The sequence below is a fragment of the Notechis scutatus genome, chromosome 8 (assembly GCF_049901735.1).
Source record: "Notechis scutatus isolate UNSWTSFEM ecotype Mainland chromosome 8, rNotScu1.2, whole genome shotgun sequence".
In the NCBI taxonomy this organism is placed as follows: domain Eukaryota; kingdom Metazoa; phylum Chordata; class Lepidosauria; order Squamata; family Elapidae; genus Notechis; species Notechis scutatus.
This window is the reverse complement of record NC_142016.1, coordinates 25,882,205-25,900,116: the sequence shown is the minus strand read 5'-3', so window position 1 is coordinate 25,900,116 and position 17,912 is coordinate 25,882,205. Positions and strand designations below refer to the sequence as shown.

General features: G+C 50.1%; 1 protein-coding gene across 1 annotated transcript; it reads right to left on the bottom strand.

Moving 5' to 3' along the window:
- Window positions 1–259: 259 nt before the first annotated feature.
- On the bottom strand, window positions 260–17,426 carry PPP5C (protein phosphatase 5 catalytic subunit). Its single transcript, XM_026688077.2, has 13 exons — window positions 17,167–17,426; window positions 11,879–12,120; window positions 10,208–10,355; window positions 8,777–8,898; window positions 7,633–7,698; window positions 6,486–6,584; window positions 5,719–5,824; window positions 5,072–5,214; window positions 4,839–4,926; window positions 4,299–4,339; window positions 2,272–2,450; window positions 1,460–1,541; window positions 260–661 (listed from the first exon to the last, which is right to left on the bottom strand). The coding sequence occupies exons 1-13, from the start codon at window positions 17,303–17,305 to the stop codon at window positions 599–601; spliced, it is 1,518 nt and encodes a 505-aa protein (XP_026543862.2). The 5' UTR covers window positions 17,306–17,426; the 3' UTR covers window positions 260–598.
- Window positions 17,427–17,912: the final 486 nt, after the last annotated feature.

The window sequence follows — 17,912 nt, the reverse complement described above, 5'->3', positions numbered from 1 at the left end:
GACGGACGCAGGGGCTCCTCGGCAGAGGAATGGAAGGCGGGGGGGGGGCAGAGGGAGACTTTTGGGGAGGGACACAGGCCCATAAAAGTAAGCCCACCTACCCTTTTCTCCCTCCCCTCCAGGTCTCCTTTCTCGGCTGGGAAAGGAAGGTGTTGAGGACAATGGGAAGGAAAAGAGGAAAAAAATACAAGGACCTAGGGAATAAATACAGTCTTCCAAAATATATAATTTTTTTTTTTTAACGTTTTGTTTCTTAAATGCTCCGACCGCTGTTCCCCCCGCGCACAGGTGAAGCACTCCAGGTGAGCGAGTGCAAGGAAAGGACCACCTGGGGTCTTTGAGAAAAGGGACTCGCCTCCCCTCAACCCTGCCACAGAATATTTTTCGGCCTGGCCGCCCGTCCCTTGGATGCCCCACCCGGCCACGCCTGGCCGTGACACAGTCCTGCTCCATGGTGAAGGCTGATGTTGGGAGAAACGATAAAAAAAAAGAAAATAAGAAAATAAGAAAACTCTGAAATCGCGGCCGCTGCCCGGTGAGTGGACCTCCAGGTGGTCTGGGGGGTGGGGGGAGACGGTCAGCAGAGGCTGAAGGCGGCTTATAGCATCCCCAGCTGCAGCAGCGAGTTGGCGTAAACCATGGGCTTAATGTTTGGATGAGGCTGAGGGAGGAAGAAGGAATAGAGAAGGAAGGGAAGAGGAACAGAGAAGGAGGGAAGGAAGAATAGAGAAGGAAGGAGGAACAGAAAAGGAAGGAAGAATAGAGAAGGAAGGAAGAATAAAGAAGGAAGGAGGAATTGAAAGAGGGAGGAAGGAGGAATAGAGAAGGAAGGGAAGAGGAACAGAGAAGGAGGGAAGGAAGAATAGAGAAGGAAGGAGGAACAGAAAAGGAAGGAAGAATAGAGAAGGAAGGAAGAATAAAGAAGGAAGGAAGAATAGAGAAGGAAGGCAGGAATTGAGAAGGCAGGGAGGGAAGAAGGGAGAAAGAAGCAAAGGAAGGATGGAGAAAGAGAAGAAGAAAAAGAAGGAAAGAACAGAGAAAAGAAGGCAGAATAGAGAAGGGAGGAAGGGAGGGAGAAAAGGAGGAGGAATCAGGAAAGAAAGGATGGAGGAACAGAGAAAAAAGGAAGGAAGGAAAGAAAGAAAAAAGGAGTGGAGGGAAAGAAGAAGGAAGCAGGGAAGGAAAGATGGAGGAACAGAGAAAAAAGGAAGAAAGGAATAGTGGGAGAAGGAAGGGAAAGGACAGGAAAGGAGGGAAGAATGGAAGGAAGCATTAGAGAGAAAAGGAAAGAAAAGCAGAGAAGGGAAAGAAGGGAGGGAAGGAAAAAAGAAAGAGAAGTCAGTGAATTCAACCACCTTCTCCTCCCGGGGTGCCTCACCCAGATGCCTGAGCCCAGGGCAGCCCTCCCCCCTCCCGAGAGCGCCAGGCCCCCCACTCACCCCGGAAGCCGGGGACTCACCACTGCTGTGAACTGGTGGAACTCCGGCTGCAGGTCCGAGCCTTGCAAGTGGATGTAGGCCCCCTTGTTGCCCATCTGGTCACTGGCGACAGAGGAGGAGGGAGGGGGGAGAAGAGGGTGGGCCGGCTGTCCTCAGGAAGAGCCCGGGAAGCGGCTGTCTCTCCCTCCCTCCCCTAACAGCATATGGGCAACGTCCGTTAAGCACGAAAAAACCGTTGCAAGCCCCTATCTTCGGGGCTGTGGTAACTCCGAATGGCCACGAAATGAACGGTCATAAGGTGAGGACTGCCTGGACGTGCTGCTAATCAGCATTTTTTTCTCTCTCCTTTTTTTGGAAAAAGATCCACCCTGAACAATCTCCGGGGCAAACCAGTGGCGGTATTGCACCGGTTTGGCCGAGCTGGTAGCGCCAATGAGCAGCGAACCGGTTCTCTCCAACGTTCCGCTATTGGGCTCACCTGCCTGCCCGAGCTCCCATACTCACCTGCGTGTTCTGCTTTCGAAGCGCAGCTGCTTGGCGCGGCACAGCTCGGTGCCACGCGGTAGCTGCGGAGGCGACAGGGAGGGAGAGGGCGGGCTGGCAGGAGGGGAGTTGGAACACCTCTGCCGCCGGCGCCAAGTGCGTGTTTGGCGGGCATGCGCACCCCCAGAATGTGTGCACCACGCGCAAAGCCACACCCACCAAACTGAATTTGCAAAAATGACAACTGTGAGTTGGGGAAGGGGTTTCCCAAATTCCTACCCGCTTTCAGGGTATCCATTTAAGGGGGGGAGGGTTTGTCCCACCACAATTCCCCCCCCCCCCGACTCACCAGTAGTTGGGGGCCGAGAAAACGGTGACACACTTCCCGTCGTGAGCCACCTCGTATCCTTCCGGCTTCACCTCGTGGCTTCGAATGATGTAGTCTAGCTGGTTGCTTTCCAGGAAACCCTTCGTGACGTCGGGACCGAACTGGCAGCTCACGCCTCGCTTACTGACCGACCGGCCGTTCTGAAAGAGAGACAAGGAACGAGGGGGGTCAACCTGTCCTGTGAACGAGACGAGTCGGGCTAAATCCGATGTTTTTTAATAAACTTAATTAATCTTTTATAACTTTAAAAAACAAAAAACAAGAAAAAGTCAAAGTACCTTAGATTTGACAAATTGTGACATCTTCTTATACGATTATTTTGTGTATTATTTACAAATATATACAATTTATGCAAATATAAACATTTAACTTATATATGACTTATCATTGATTCATCATCCATTTAACTATCTTTGTTCGATCCAGTCATACCATTTTCCCCAAATTTTATAGTGTTCGATTCAAATCCAATTTTTAATTGGGCTTTTTTTTTTCCTTTTTCTGCAGGCGGCTCCTCGACTTACAACTCGCTCGTTTAGCGACCGAAGTCACAAAGGCGTTGAAAGGAGGGACGCATGGCCGTTTTTCACACTTATGGCATCCTGGCGGTCTTGTGATCAAAATTTGGGCGATTATTTTAGGATGATTGCAAAGCCTGATTCAGTTAACTGTGAGATTCGTCTAATGGCTAGACGGACTCATTTAATGTCAATAGCAAATAAAGGCTGTAAAGTTGGGTCGGCCACACGGGCGACTCGATTTGATAGCTGTCGTGAGTTATGACCGCGATAGGCAGGCTCCGTTATGGTCGTAAGCCGAGGACTATATCTCCATCACGAGTATCTCACTTACCCTTCTACAATGGTGGACAAAGTTCCCGGAGGTGGAAGGATGGGGATTATCTCCTCTTAAAATTTGTGTGTTTGTGTGTGTGTAGGATCTCTTAACAGCAGGGTGTTGGCTTCCTCCGCTCCCTATGGTAGCCCGCAGCCTTATGAACCATCCCCACCAACCAGAACTATTTCCTTTGTGCACACTTAATTAGTTCATTAAGGCCAGCTGAAAAATTAATTAATCAATTAATGCCAGCTGAAGAAAGAACCACGCCCAGCCTAGTAGAATCAGCTGATTCAAAGACCAGGCTGTAGGAGGAGTGGTAGAACTTGCGGGTGGAGTTAAAAGAGGCATCAGCCTAGAACAGCGACAAAGAACCTTTCTCTTGTGGTGTGCCGAAAGCGTGCGTGTGCCGGCACTCACAATGCAATGCGTCCACCCCCGTGTGTGCGCGCACAACGCCCCGCCTTCCCTGCACTGCGCATGCACGCGCCTCCCAGGTGATTTTTCGGCTTGTTTGAGGCCGTTTTCGCCCTCTCGGAGGCTTGAGGAAAGCCTCCGCAGCCTCGGGAGGCTGAAAAATGGGCCTTCCGGAAATACCGAAAGTGCCTGTTTTCAGCCAGCGGAGGGCCTCTGGAGCCCGGGGGAGGCTATTTTCACCCTCCCGGGGCCTCTACAGCCTTTGAAGGCCGAAAAATGGGCCCGTTTTGGCACTTGTAGAAGCTTGTAGTGGCTTCCCTCAAGTCTCTGGGAGGACAAAAACGGCCCGAAAATCAATTGGGAGGCGCGCACATGCGCGGTGCAGGTAAGTTTGGCTGGGACTTGCATGCATGCACAAATGGCTCTGCGTGCCCCCTGTGGCACACTTGTCATGGGTTCACCCTCACGGGCCTAGAATCCCTACATAGCCAGGTTGGACTAATTCCAACCTCCTTTGATTGTTGTTGAGCTTATCTAACTCCAAGCAGGCGAAACCGTTAGCGGAGAAGATTCCTGCGCATCGGCTCTAAGCAATGGATTAATTGGACTTCCACGCGTGGCCTTTCGTGCCTAATGCAGGTGTGCAACCCCGTGCCATGATTTTTAGGGGTGAGGTGGGGCTCAGATAACGCCAAGAGCCGAACGGTGAGTTGAAGTGACAAAGCTGGACTCACCTGGGGTTGGGGATCTGACCACAACAGGTCACACATGGGACCTGCCCAAGAGAAGACGTCGAGCGAAGAGAACAAGGAAAGCCAAAAAGAAAAAACCAACAACAACACACAAAATGAAAGATTAGTAGGAGCATTCTTGACAAGACCAAACATTTTGCTAAACTTCACTTGGGATTTGCTCATCTACCAAGGATCCAGGTCTTCAACCAGCAGCCTCAACGTGCAGGTATCTTGAGATACTTCGATCTAGCTAAGCTTCTGCTAATAGGAAGAGGAAGAGGCCCAAAACACAGGAGGGCATGGATATGGACCCACAAACACCACCTGTGATAAAGTTTAAAGGCTTCCTCACTTCCAGAGATCATGGACACAACCATCACCCATGATGGTCATGCAACATGGGACGTGAGGTCCAAAGGGGCTGGAAGGTGGTGGGCTGGGGGAACATTGACCGAATGGGAGCCCCACCTGAGCGGGAAGCACCTTATCCAGCTAGATCCCTGAGCCTATCGTACGTCTTCTTCCCCATCTTCTACTCACCTGAGTCGGGAGGTTGGCGGTTCCTCTCAATCTTCCTGATATCGTCTAACATGACACCGTCTTCACTGAAGAGTCCACCATGCATTATCTGGTGGGGGAGGGAAAGAGAGGTCAGAGATGGGGGGGGCCACCAGCCAACGTATCAGCCGGGCTTCCATCACGTGGTTGCGACTGCCACCTTGGCTTCTTCTGCCAAGCCCAGGTCAGCCAGCCGACCCCCACGGCCCCCTTACCAACACTTTCCCATTGATGCACTGCACCAGGGGCAACCACTCGAAGACTTCGCTGAAGAGCTCAAACATCTGAGCCGTGTACTTGGCTTTGACCTCGCCTTCGAACCCGTAGATCTGGTTCATGTTGTCCGTTTCGTGATTCCCTGAAGGAGAGGAGAGGAATCAGGCACAGGCAGAAGCGGGCGGCTGCTGGTTCGCAACGGTTCGACCGAACCGGTAGCTAAGATTCTGTGCAGTTCGGCGAACCAGCAAATCCCACCGCTGGCTGGCCCGGCCCCTGCTCGTTTTATGGCCCATTTTGGGTGGTTTTTGGGGCCTGAAAACGGCCCAAAAATGCCCCCCCAAAAAACAGGCCGAAAACCGGGCAGGGGCGGGACCAGCCAGTGCTGAGATTAACCGGCTGAATCCTACCTCTGGCTTTGAGGTGAGTGGCCGGGAGGCGGAGCTGGGTGTGATGAGTGACATCTTCCACCCAGTCACATGACCAACCAGCCACGCCTACCCAGCCAGAGAACCGGTTGCTCAGTTATGCCAGTCCCACCACGGGGCACAAGCGGTAGAAAATGAGCACGGAGCTGCTAGGGAGGGGCCAGCCCCCCCTCCTGCCCCCCCTTTCCCTGCAATTCCGTGGGGAATCCGAGGCTGACCTCGGAGTAAGTGGAAATGGTCGGGATATAGCAGCTTGAAACCGAAGAGGGTTAGTATCACCTCCACCGAGAAGGAACCGCGGTCCACAAAATCCCCGTTGAACAGCTGGGGTGGGGAGGCTTGTTCAAGGAAATAACAAGGGAAATGCAAATCTTCCTTCCTTCCTTTCCTTCCTTTCCTCGTTCCCTTCCCTTCCTTATGTTTCCTTCACTCCCTCTTCCTTTTTCTTCCCTTCCTCCTTTTCCTTCCCCTTCCTTCCTTCCCGCCTTTCCTTCCTTCCTTCCCTTCCTTCTTTTTTTCTTTCCTTCCTTCCCTCCTTTCCTTCCTTCCTTTCCTCCTTTCCTTCCTTCCCTTCTCCCCTTCCTTCCTTCCCTTCTCCCCTTCCTTCCTTCCCTCCTTTCCTTCCTTCCTTTTTTCCTTTCCTTCCTTCCCTCTTTCCTTCCTTTCCTCCTTTCCTTCCTTCCCTCCTTTCCTTCCTTCCTTTTTTCCTTTCCTTCCTTCCCTCCTTTCCTTCCTTCCCTCCTTTCCTTCTCCCCTTCCTTCCTTTTTCCTTTCCTTCCTTCCCTTCTCCCCTGCCTTCCTTTCCTCCTTTCCTTCCTTCCTTTCTCCCCTTCCTTCCTTTCCTCCTTTCCCTTCTCGCCTTCCTTCCTTTCCTCCTTCCCTTCCCTTTCCCAGAAGCTCCACAGCCACCTTTCTCTCCAAGAACCCGCAGATCCCCAGACCCTCCAGCCACCCCAACGAGCCCCCTCCCCCAAAAAAAAGATACGTATGGATTATCTTCGGAGGGCAGCCCGTTCAGCTCAAATATATTCAGGAGGTCGTAGTATTGTCCGTGGGTGTCTCCACAGATGGTAATTTTCTCCGTCTGGATGAAAGGAGAAGGAAGAAGACAGAGAGTCACCAGAGGTCATAAAGATGAGTCAGATAAGAGCCTGTTTTTTGTTTTTTTTTAATCACTGGGATAATTTTTTTCGCCTCTTCTGGTTTGACTTAAAGAGACTTGGCAACCTGGGGGGAAAACCTCTCCTGCTTCCAGGCAGACATCAAAGGCTCTGCTCTGCTTCATCAGGCAAAAATGACCCCAATTGCAGGCAGATAAGACAGCCAGGGAATTGGGAGAAGCCCAGGAGAGGCTCACCTGTATCACCTGAGCCAGGCCCAGCAGGTGCACCTGTGTGTGGCGGTGACACAAATCCACCTCACTTAATTACAGGGTCCTGTCACCAGCCCTCTCCCCAGCTCCAAAGGTTACGGAGTTCCTTGGAGGGGGGTGGGGGGAGATGGATTATTTCTGGTTAGCGCTGGGAAAGGGAAGACCCCTGGTGGGAGGGGCCTGCGGGACAGGTACGCAACTTCAAAGGAAGCAGGTAGAATTGGGAGGTACCAGCGGAGATAACTGGTGGGATAACTGGAGGTGCCATCAGGGAGCAAGTTGGTGGTAGGTCAAAAATCATTTAAGAGGGATTGAAGAATGAAGCCTTCTCCCCAACTTGGAGATTAGAAGATGGGTGGACTTCAACTCCCAGAATTCCCCAGTGAAGTTGGAGTCCACCCATCTTCAGTTTCAATAGCATGCAGGCCGGGGAATTCTGGGAACTGAAGTCCATATTTCTTAGAAGTTTATTAGCATGCAGGCCAGGGAATTCTGGGAGTTGAAGTCCGTCCATCTTCAGGCTGGCAAGATGGAGAAACACTGGACTAAAGAGACTTCACATTCCAAGTTTTGGGACTAAGGGAGGAATCACGGATGCAACGTGCAATTATTTTCATTTTTCATCTTCCCTTTTTTTGGTCATGTTTTGTTTCGTTGCTTTAACCCTGTGAGTGCCACTCCGAGTTGCAACTGTGAAAAGGGGCAGGCTACGTTGGCGGATGCCATAGTAATAAGCGAACAGGTAGAAAGATGCCCTTACCTCTTTTAACGTGGTTTCTACAAGGGTGGGGAGTTTCGATAGCATCTCTTTCACCTGTACCAAAATCTGCAGGAAGGAAAGGAGGAGGGGTTGACAAGCAGGTAGGCAGGCAGGTAGCAAAGGGGAACGATATATCCTGGGCTGGAGAAGGAGCTCTTTTCCAAATGCAGGCCGTCCTCGACTTATGACTTATTCATTTTAACAACGGTTCAAAGTGATAATGGCCTCAGAAGTTGTTCTGACCGTTGTCCCGAGGCCGTAATTACGTACATGCTTAGTCCAAATAACTCTTGTTTTATTTCAACGCGGGGAATTATGTGCATTCCCAGCCCGTAATGAGTCCCAAACAATTCCCTGAGATAAGCACCCACCTTTCTCTCCTTCGAATGGCTGCCAACAACTAAAGTGCCAAATGAACTGTAAAAACCCAACCAAAGTACAAAGTCCACACAGAGCTTCAGGGATTAATCGTAACAGAGCGAACATTGCTTCCTGCAAAGGTTTCTTCACCTTTGCCTGTCCTTTATACCTTAGGGGAGGGGCAATCACCTCCAAGCCTTACTCTCGAGTTGCACCTTTTGTCTCAGCTGCTCTTGCCTTCTGGCAGCTCTGTGCATGCATGCACTGGGAACAGGCTCCCCTTGCTCCTCTGCCTTGCTGCTGCCAGAGTCCAGAGGCTCCAGAGTCAGCACCCCACTCCCTGACGGTTCTGCCTCCATCTGTACATCGGACGCAGGACCCTCGTCTGAGTCATCCCCAGACTCCCGGAGGGTCCCTATTCTTCCCCACTGTCCAATTCCGCTGCCGTCTGCACCGGCTGCCAGCGAACCACAACAGAAGTAGTGATTTTACGATCCGTCCTTCCCTCCCTTACGATTATCGCACCCCCGCTGCAATTTACAGAATTGCAATTTTAATTTGCATCGGCAACAGGTTGCAGTCACGCAATTTGCAAGTGGCAGCCTTCCCAGCTGGACCCTGTTTAACAGCGATTTGTTTAACGACCTTGGGAAAAAAGGTTGCAAAAATCAAGTCATGGGATCACTCCTTTTCTGACGGCAACGGCCGAGGAAGGACATTCGGGTCCCAGCTGAGGTCGTAAGGCAGGGACTACCTGTATAAGGGATGGGGGAGGTGCGGCTACCTGATATGCACATTTCCGGTGCAGCTTCTTCTGCTCCTTGTACCACTGCATCAGTTCCTTCATGAAGTCCAAGGTCACCTTCCCGTTCTCCAGTTTCGGCCCACTGTATTCGTCTTCGATGGCTGAAGGGGGTGGGAGAAGGACTCAGGTAAGCAAAGCAGCCGTCAAGGAAAGGCTGGGAGAAGCCGGGCGCTTCCAGGGGGTCTCCTTCTGTCACCAGGTGGAGAATCAGGTTTGACTTTCTAGCAAAAGTTGGTGCTGCTCCCTTTAGTTTCCATTTTGGCAGTACGATTTAATGCAGGCGGTCTCAGACCTTGGCAAATGATGACCTGTGTGGACTTCAACTCCCAGAATCCCCCAGCCAGCATGCAACTTTGAAGACTGGTGGACTTCAAACTCCCAGAGGTTTCTCAGCCGTCAAGCAACTTTTTAAGAGTTGTGGATTTCAACTCCCAGAATTCCCTAGCCAGCACCGCTATTGAAAGGGAAGATGAGCGGACTTCAACTTTGCTGGGGAATTCTCCCAGAATTGGAGAGTTGGAGTCCACAAGCCTTAAAAGTTGCCGAGGTTGGTAACACCCGTATTTACGCCCCAATTCAATAAGGCTGGGCCACTGGCCTTCAGAGTCAGGCCACCAGCTCTTCTTCGCCGGTTTCGCTTAGGATTCCGCTCCTCTCCCTCCCCTTTTCACTCTCGGGACAGGTGGGCACAACCTTGTGGCTGGTCGCCCGAGAAGACTTTGAAAAAAAGCAAGAGTAGGCTCCTGGGCCAGGGACCTGTTCTAACCCAGGCTTCCTGAGACCGTAATTAAGCCCACGCTTAGCCCAAGCAACTCTTGTTTTATTTCAACTCTGGGAATTATTTTCATTCCCAGCCGATAATGAGTCCCAAACAGTCCCTCGAGATAAGCACCCACCTTTATCTCCCTTTGAATTGCTGCCAACAACTAAAGTGCCAAATGAACTGTAAAAAAACCAACCAAAGTACAAAGTCCACACAAGCTTCAAGGTTTAATCCGAACAGAGCGAACGTTGCTTCCTGCACGGGCTCCTGTCCCTTTGCTCCTCCTTTATGACTTATGGGGAAGCCAATCACCTCCTAGCCTTATTCCTGAGTCGCCCCCCTTTTGTCTCAGCTGCTCTTGCCTTCTGCCAACTCTGCACACACGCGCGCTGGGAACAGGCTCCCCTTGTTCCTCTGCCTCGCTGCTGCCAGACTCCGGGGGCTCCGAAGGCAGCACCCCACTCCCAGATGGCCCTGGCTCCATCTCTGTATCGGATGCAGATCCCTCATTCAAGTTCTCCCCAGACTCCCGGACTGGTCCCCGTTCTTCCCCACTGTCCGATTCTGCTGCCGTTGAACCACAACAGGACCCCCACTAAGTTCCCCCAAAACAACACCCCCCCCCCATCTCTCCTGCCCCGACTCACTCATATTCTCAATGTCCAGGGAGTCGACCACCGACCGCTTGTGCTCGTCGCTGGCGATGGCGCGCTCGAAGGCTTTCTGCTTCACAATCTTGTTGCATTCCTGATACTTCATCTTGGCATCTTTATCGTTTGGCTTCACCTTGACCACCTGGGGCGGGCAGGGGAGGAAAGGTAGAGGAAGGGGAGGCCCGGATCAGTTCCGCCCCTCTGATCAACCTTTTGGCTTGGTCTGGGCTGCTGCCAGGGAAGAGGGAACGGTCTTGGGCCACACCAAAAATATAGGATGTAGTGTCAACTCATAAAATATTTCTCTGCTCTTTTTAGAGCTGCCAGCTGAAAGGGAGGGGGAGCAGTGTAGCCACTTGGAAAGCGAAACTGCATTCCACAAATGTTTTTCAAAGATAGTAACTAGGTGACTGAAGTTTCTCCCTCACAAAATTCTAACTGGAGAGCATGATTGATGACTCTGGGCTATGGATGTGTCTCGTTGGAGAATATGACTTATGACAGACCCAGGAGGTGGAGGGGGGAAAACCAGGGTCAAGGGGGGCAATGAATGATGTGTCTCTGAGTCGGCTGCACCCAGGCAGTGCAGGACATGTTTAACTCCCAATAAATCCTTTTTAAGTTTTGGAAGTTTAGCTCGAGACTCAGAATTTAATTGGGGGGAACTGCCGGAATCCCGACATGTAATTTATGTACGTAAATAACAGTCCTCAATGTACATTGGTTCATTTAGTGATGGTCCCAAGTTATAACGGCACTGAAAAAAGGACCCTTTTCCACACTTATGACCGCTGCAGCAGGCCCATGGTCATCTGATCAAAATTCAAAGGCTTGGCAACTGGCTCATATTTATGAGGGTCGCAGTGTCCAGGAGGTCATGTGATCCCCTTTAGTGACCTTCTGACAACGGGGAAGCCAGATTCACTTAACAACCATGTGACTGACAACTGCAATGATTCACTTAATAACCGTGGCACAAGCAAAGTCAACAGGGAAGCCAGATTCACTCAACAACTGTGTTACTCACTTAACAACTTAACAAAGCCAGATTCATTTAACAACTATGGCTGGAAAGGTAAAATGGTAGCAAAACTCACTTAACAACGGTCTTATTTAGCAACATAAATGTTGGGTTCCATTGTGGTCTCAAGTCAAGGAGTAGGTGTGATGTTAAAAAGTTTCCAACCTTGTGGGGCTGCGTATGTCAACTAAAAAAATACTCCCTTTGGTCTTTTTAGAAAGGGAGAGGGGGAAAGCAGTGCATTCCTTAAGTGCTTCAGATAATCACCCTGGCAGCTGAAGCTGTTGGCACGCAAGATTATTACTAGAGAGCACGATTGATGACTCTTGGCTATGGATGTGTCCCATTGGAGAATATACATCCAGGGGATGGGGGGAAAGACCAGGGTCAAGGGGGAAATGAATAATGTGTCAGAGTCGGCTTCAACCAAGAAACACCGACATATCAACTCCTAATCAATCAATCTTTTTTACTCTTGAGAGATGCGGCTAAAGACTTGTGATTTGAATGGGGGTGGATTTGTTGGGAGCCCTGACTGTATTACTAGCTCTCCAGGGCTGCCTGCAGCCCATGGACCACGGAGGGCATCACGCCTGCTCCCACCGCTTCTCGGACCCTTCCCCTCCCCGGTTTCTCTCCCTTACCGTCTCGTAATCCCGTAAAGCTGCCTTGAACTTCCCCAAGGCCATGTTGCTGGTGGCTCGGCGGTAGTAGCCCTTGATGTATTTCTTGTCCAGGTCGATGGACTTGGTGGCGTCGGCCAGGGCGTAGCCATAGCACTCCGTCCGCAGGTAGGCCAAGCTGCGGTTGGCATAATAGATGGCATTGGTGGGGTTGAGCTCAATGGCCTCGGTGTAATATTTGACTGCGTTCTCATAGTCCTTCGCTGTGGGGGGAGGAAAGAAAGGAAGAAGGCATGAAAAGAACAGCATGATGTATCTATCCATCCAACCATCCCTCCATCCACGTACATACATACATATATTTCTATCTGTTCCTCTATTTCTCATCTGTCATCTATCCTATCCTATCCTATCCTAATTCTATTCTATCCTAATTCTATTCTAGTCTATCCTATCCTATCCATCTACATCAGGGGCCTCCAAACTTGGCAACTTTAAGACTTGTGGACTTCAATTCCCAGAATTCCTCAGCCAGCTTTGCTGGCTGAGGAATTCTGGGAGTTGAAGTCCACAAGTCTTAAAGCTTTGCTGGCTGAGGAATTCTGGGAGCTGAAGTCCACAAGTCTTAAAGCTTTGCTGGCTGAGGAATTCTGGGAGTTGAAGTCCACAAGTCTTAAAGCTTTGCTGGCTGAGGAATTCTGGGAGCTGAAGTCCACAAGTCTTAAAGGCTGGCTGAGGAATTCTGGGAGTTGAAGTCCACAAGTCTTAAAGGATGGCTGAGGAATTCTGGGAGTTGAAGTCCACAAGTCTTAAAAGCTGGCTGAGGAATTCTGGGAGTTGAAGTCCACAAGTCTTAAAGGCTGGCTGAGGAATTCTGGGAGTTGAAGTCCACAAGTCTTAAAAGCTTTGCTGGCTGAGGAATTCTGGGAGTTGAAGTCCACAAGTCTTAAAAGCTGGCTGAGGAATTCTGGGAGTTGAAGTCCACAAGTCTTAAAGCTTTGCTGGCTGAGGAATTCTGGGAGTTGAAGTCCACAAGTCTTAAAGCTTTGCTGGCTGAGGAATTCTGGGAGTTGAAGTCCACAAGTCTTAAAGCTTTGCTGGCTGAGGAATTCTGGGAGTTGAAGTCCACAAGTCTTAAATCTATGCTGGCTGAGGAATTCTGGGAGTTGAAGTCCACAAGTCTTAAAGCTTTGCTGGCTGAGGAATTCTGGGAGTTGAAGTCCACAAGTCTTAAATCTATGCTGGCTGGAGAATTCTGGGAGTTGAAAACTCCCCCCCTCTCTCCCTATCCTATCCTATCCTATCCTATCCTATCCAGTTTGCTTTCATTTTATATACCGCTACTAGTGGCTTCTCCTGTAAGTGTTGGTGGAAGTGGCTCCATGACCGGTTATTTACTGTTCACTTGTTAAAATGAGGGAAAACTCTATTCCCTCCTAGCACTGAAGGTGTTACCTAGCTGAGTAATGAAATGTCTGTAAGGAAACAAGCAAGCTCAGAGTGTCACAAGGTTCCACAGTCCTCCTCCTCCTCCTCCTCCACTCCCTTCTAACACTGAAGAGAAGATTTGTAGCTCAGGGTTGAAATGAGGGGTCCTTGGTGCTCTCTGACCTTGGGGGTTTCCTTGCAGGCGTTTCATGACCCAACTAGGGAACATCATCAGTGCCCAAAGACAAGCAATCAAAGAATAAAGAACAACTTAATCAAGGAACCATTAACATACCAATATTGGCAGAACAAGCCATAAACAGCAATTCCCTTCTAACATTGTTGATGTTACCTAGTTGGGTCATGAAACGCCTGCCAAAAAAAACAACACCATCAAGCTCAGACACTACCAAGAACCTCACAGTCCTCCTCCTCTCCACAAATCCCACTCTCTACTACCACTGATGGTGTTACCTAGTTGGGTCATGAAACGTCTGCAAGAAAGTCACCAAGCTCTGAGGACTCCAGGGACCCCCACAAACTTTGCCATATTGATAATTCTCACCCTAGAAGCCAAACTTCAGCTAATGGAACACTACATCTACCCAGTGTTGGGCAAGAAGCTTCTAGAATGTTTTCGATCCTGTGGGTTTTGTCCTGAACTCTCATCTCCAAATCCCCCAACCTCAAGGGCATCAGGGGGAAAAAAAAAAGCAAAAGGCAGCACACTGTTGTAGAGACAAAGTTCCTGTGTTACACAACAAGCATCCATGAAAGCCAGAATGAAATAGAAACTAAGAGGATATATATATATATATTTAAAAACCTCTCCCTTCAGGGCATAAGCCCCCCCTGGCATGGGTTAAAAGCCAGCTACTCTCTGGCAGTCCGAACTGTTTAATAACCCACTTCATCGAAACACAACCCTGGGGGCAAAAATTAAGCACTAGGCCAGCAAGAAAGCAGATTAATCCACCATTAGAAATGAAATTTGCAAGGGCAACAATTGGAAATCTAAGGACAAGGGTCCCTGTGAGCCTCCTGGGGGGGGAAATCACTTCCTGCTGAATCCCCAAAAGGCAAAAGAAATAGAATTCAACTGCTACTTTCTTATTCTGCAGGCAACTATTTCCAATTTGTGGAAGAAGAGAGAGACATGGTTCTTTCTCCCTATAGGTGGATAACTCTGTTTCAGCCAGCCTACCAACCAAGCAACCTGCTCTACAAATTTACAGCGGGGCCCGGCTCGCTGTCCATTCACAAAGTTCTACGAATTGCTGATTATAACAGATTTAAGGGCTTAATTCTCCAGGTGGATCACTGCCCTCTAAAAAGATGATTCTAGTAGGCATCCAGAACCACTAGCCATAGTGTGAGCGCTTCGGGTTCCCTTGCTTGCATGCATTCAACAGAGGTAATTATTATAAGATTATTATTTTGCCTTTATTATGAGTAACTCAAGGCAGTACTTAATACTCCTTCCTCTTCCTATTTTCCCCATAGCAACAACCCTGGGAGGTTGGTTCAGCCCAAAGTCACCCAGCCAGCTTTTATGCTTAAGGCAGGACCAGAACTCACCGTCTCCTGGTGATTGGTCCAAAGTCACCCAACTAACTTTCTGGCCTAAGGCAGGACTAGAACTCACCATCTCCTGGTGATTGATCCAAAGTCACTCCCTCACACCCTGGCAATTATCTTTTTGACCTGGTGCCATCTGGACAGTGTTTTAGGTCAATAAAATCCCACATCACTAGACTAACATAGTTTCTTTCCCTGGGCCATCCGAACCGCAAATAAACACGAAGTCACTACCTTATTAAGATGTGAAAAGATGTGAAATCTCAATATCCCATTCAGATGTATAATAACATATTACAGTACAATCCATCTCTGGTGTATTATCCTTAGCAAAGTGTTACAGTGAGTGTTGGATGTATATTTTGTGTATATTTGTAGCTATTGTACTCTCAAATTGCAAATGGAGACGTGGGTACTCTATTTTTCTTATCTTCATTTTTAAGTGCTTTGGTTTTATTGTAGTGCAAACAGCTGCTGGGGTGCATCCACAGTTTCGTTGTAATTGTACAATGACAATAAAGTTCTTCTAATTCTAATTCTAACTTGCTGGTCTAGATAACAGTTGTCGAAGGAATGCAAGAATTCTCAGCAGAATTCCCAAGAGATTTACTTTTTTTTAAAAAAAAATTGTAAACTGTCATTCAGAAGTTGGGTGGCCTCCAAATCTAATGAATAAATAAGTTATAAGAGAGGAAAGGGACAACAAAATCCAGGGAAAAGAGGGAATGTGAGAACAACTCCCCTTAATTAAGAGGGGGCAGACTCTGCCAGTCCTTCCCGCCTACAACCATAGAGTCCCAGGAGTTATTGTGGTGTCTTGGCCTACCTTGAAGGGCCTACAGCAGAGGCCTTCAAACTTGACAGCTTTAAGACAGAATTCTTCCTCCAGTCATGTTAGCTCAGAAATTCTGGGAGTTGAAGTCCACAAGTCTTAAACTTGCCAAGTTTGGAGACCCTTGGCCTACAGCCATGCAAGGACTTGCTAAGTCCGTGCCATTTTAAGATGGGTGGACTTCAACTCCCAGAACACCATGCTGCTGGCTGGGGTATTCTGGGACTTGAAGTCCACCCATCTTAAAATGGCTAAGGTTGGGAACATGGTCTTAAATCGTGTTCAAGTCTGTAAAAACATCTCTTCTTCTACTGAGAGATTCTGCTGGCCAGGATGGAGCAGACCCAGGTCTCCTCATCGTCTCCTGGCCCAGAAAATTACCGAAACAGGGACAGGTTATTCTCCAAAGGAGAATAATTAAGGCTGCATGGAGGTAGGCCTAAGCCTTGGATTGCATGCCTGTTTCAGGTGGAGAAGGGATAACAAACCGGGATACCAGCCAGCATCCCCTTGTCTTGAATGATAACAGAGTTGGAAGGGATCTTGGAGGTCTTCTAGTCCAACCCCCTCTTATTTGTGCAGCCCCTCAAATACTGGAAGGCTGCTATCAGGTCACCCCTAGTCCCTCTCCTCCTTCCCGACGGTCTTCGGCATCAGGTCTGTGCCTCCCAACCCCGGAGTTGAATGAAGTGGCTCCTTTGATAGAGAAGACTTTTCCCCACTGGATTCCACCCATCATCCACAGCCAAGTCAAAGTCCTTGTATAGGAGCAGCAAGGCCCCCGGGCTCCCCCCAAAAGAAGTTCAAGATTCGCTGGGCTTTCCATGCTGGTCTCCAAGGTCCAGGAAAGGGAGACCCCCCCCCACATCAAGGGCAGCCCCTTCCTCCAGAGCTCGGCCTCTCCAACCCCAGCCTCGTTAAGACTCCCCGCTCCCATCGGTCGCTTTTGCTGTGGAAGATGGGTGCCGTAGTCCATGCTGCCCCAGGAAGGGAGGACAGGTGGACAATGTTTTATGGTTTTAAATGTTTTGTTTTATATTTTGTAAGCCGCCTCGGATCCACGCTGGGTGAAGTGGCAGCAATATCAATCCAATAAATAATAACAACTAATACTAATTAATAACTAATAATAACTAATACTAATGCCCATCAGACACAACGGCTTAAAAAAAATAGGACGGGTCAACACTCTTCAGTCCAAGGAAGATCACCCTGGACTACAAAACCCATCACTCACACACCCTCGGCCGGCAGGGGATGATGGGGCCTGGAGTCCACCCAGCCCACGAGGAATGACTGATTCTCCCTAGCCTGTCAATGCTCCTTTGGCCCCGCCCCGCAGGAGGCTCCACCCCCTCCTGAGGCTGGTCCCGCCCCGCAGGCTCCACCCTCCCACAGGCTCCGCCCCCTGATTCCTCCCACTCCTCCCACCGCCTCCTTCTCCCTCCCTCCCTCCCTCCTTCCCGGCTACCTTTGAAGTAATCGTTCGCCTGAGTCTTGAGGGCTTCGGCTCGCTCCAGCGCCCCCGGCTCCCCTTCCTGCGGCGGCCGCCCGGCGTTGCCTCCTCCTCCGCCCCCGTTGCCGTTCTCCGCCCGTTCTCCCTCCGCCATCGCCGCCGGGCCGTAAAGCGAGGCGCCCTGACAACCAGCCACGGGGGGCTGAAAGGGGAGGGGAGAGAGAGAAACCCAGCAGCCGTCAAGCCTGCCCGTCGCAAACCGCCGCTTAGCGGGAAAAGCGCGGGGAGGCGGAGCCTGCGGCGGAGACGTCAGCGGTGGGGCGGAGCTTGGCGCGTGCAGAAGCCCCGCGAGGACCCGCTGGGGGGGCGGAGCTGGAAAAAGGAGGAGTTGCGCCTCGCCATAGAGAACACCGTTCCTCCCTCTCGTGGGCTAGAGCGCCGCTTAAAAGGCATCGGGATAGAGCGATCGTTTAGGTCAGAGAGGGGGCGTTTCCAGGAGTCCGGATTGGCTGCCTGAGAGCTAGAAGCGGATGCGATTGGCTCATCTGAAATCCTTAAGAACCGGCCGAAGTGGGGGGCGGGGCCTCCTCCTGAGGGTGGGCGTGGCTTGCAATGTTGGGCTAACGGATGTCAAAGGCGAAAGTAGCAATAAATATTAATTATAAGTTCAAGGATTGCCAGCATCACCTGCAGCCAACATTTCCCTTGTCAGGCTGTTCTGTGTAGTAAATCCCCGAGAGTTAAGCCAGTTTAAGCCATGA

Excerpts from the sequence above, each read along its gene's own strand:
- PPP5C (XM_026688077.2), bottom strand. The coding sequence starts at position 17,305 with ATGGCGGAGGGAGAACGGGCGGAGAACGGCAACGGGGGCGGAGGAGGA. Across the intron at positions 6,585-7,632 it reads TAGAAACCACGTTAAAAGAG|ACGGAGAAAATTACCATCTG; the intron begins GTAAGGGCATCT and ends CCTTTCATCCAG. Across the intron at positions 5,215-5,718 it reads CCATTTCCACTTACTCCGAG|GGAATCACGAAACGGACAAC; the intron begins GTCAGCCTCGGA and ends CCTCTCCTTCAG.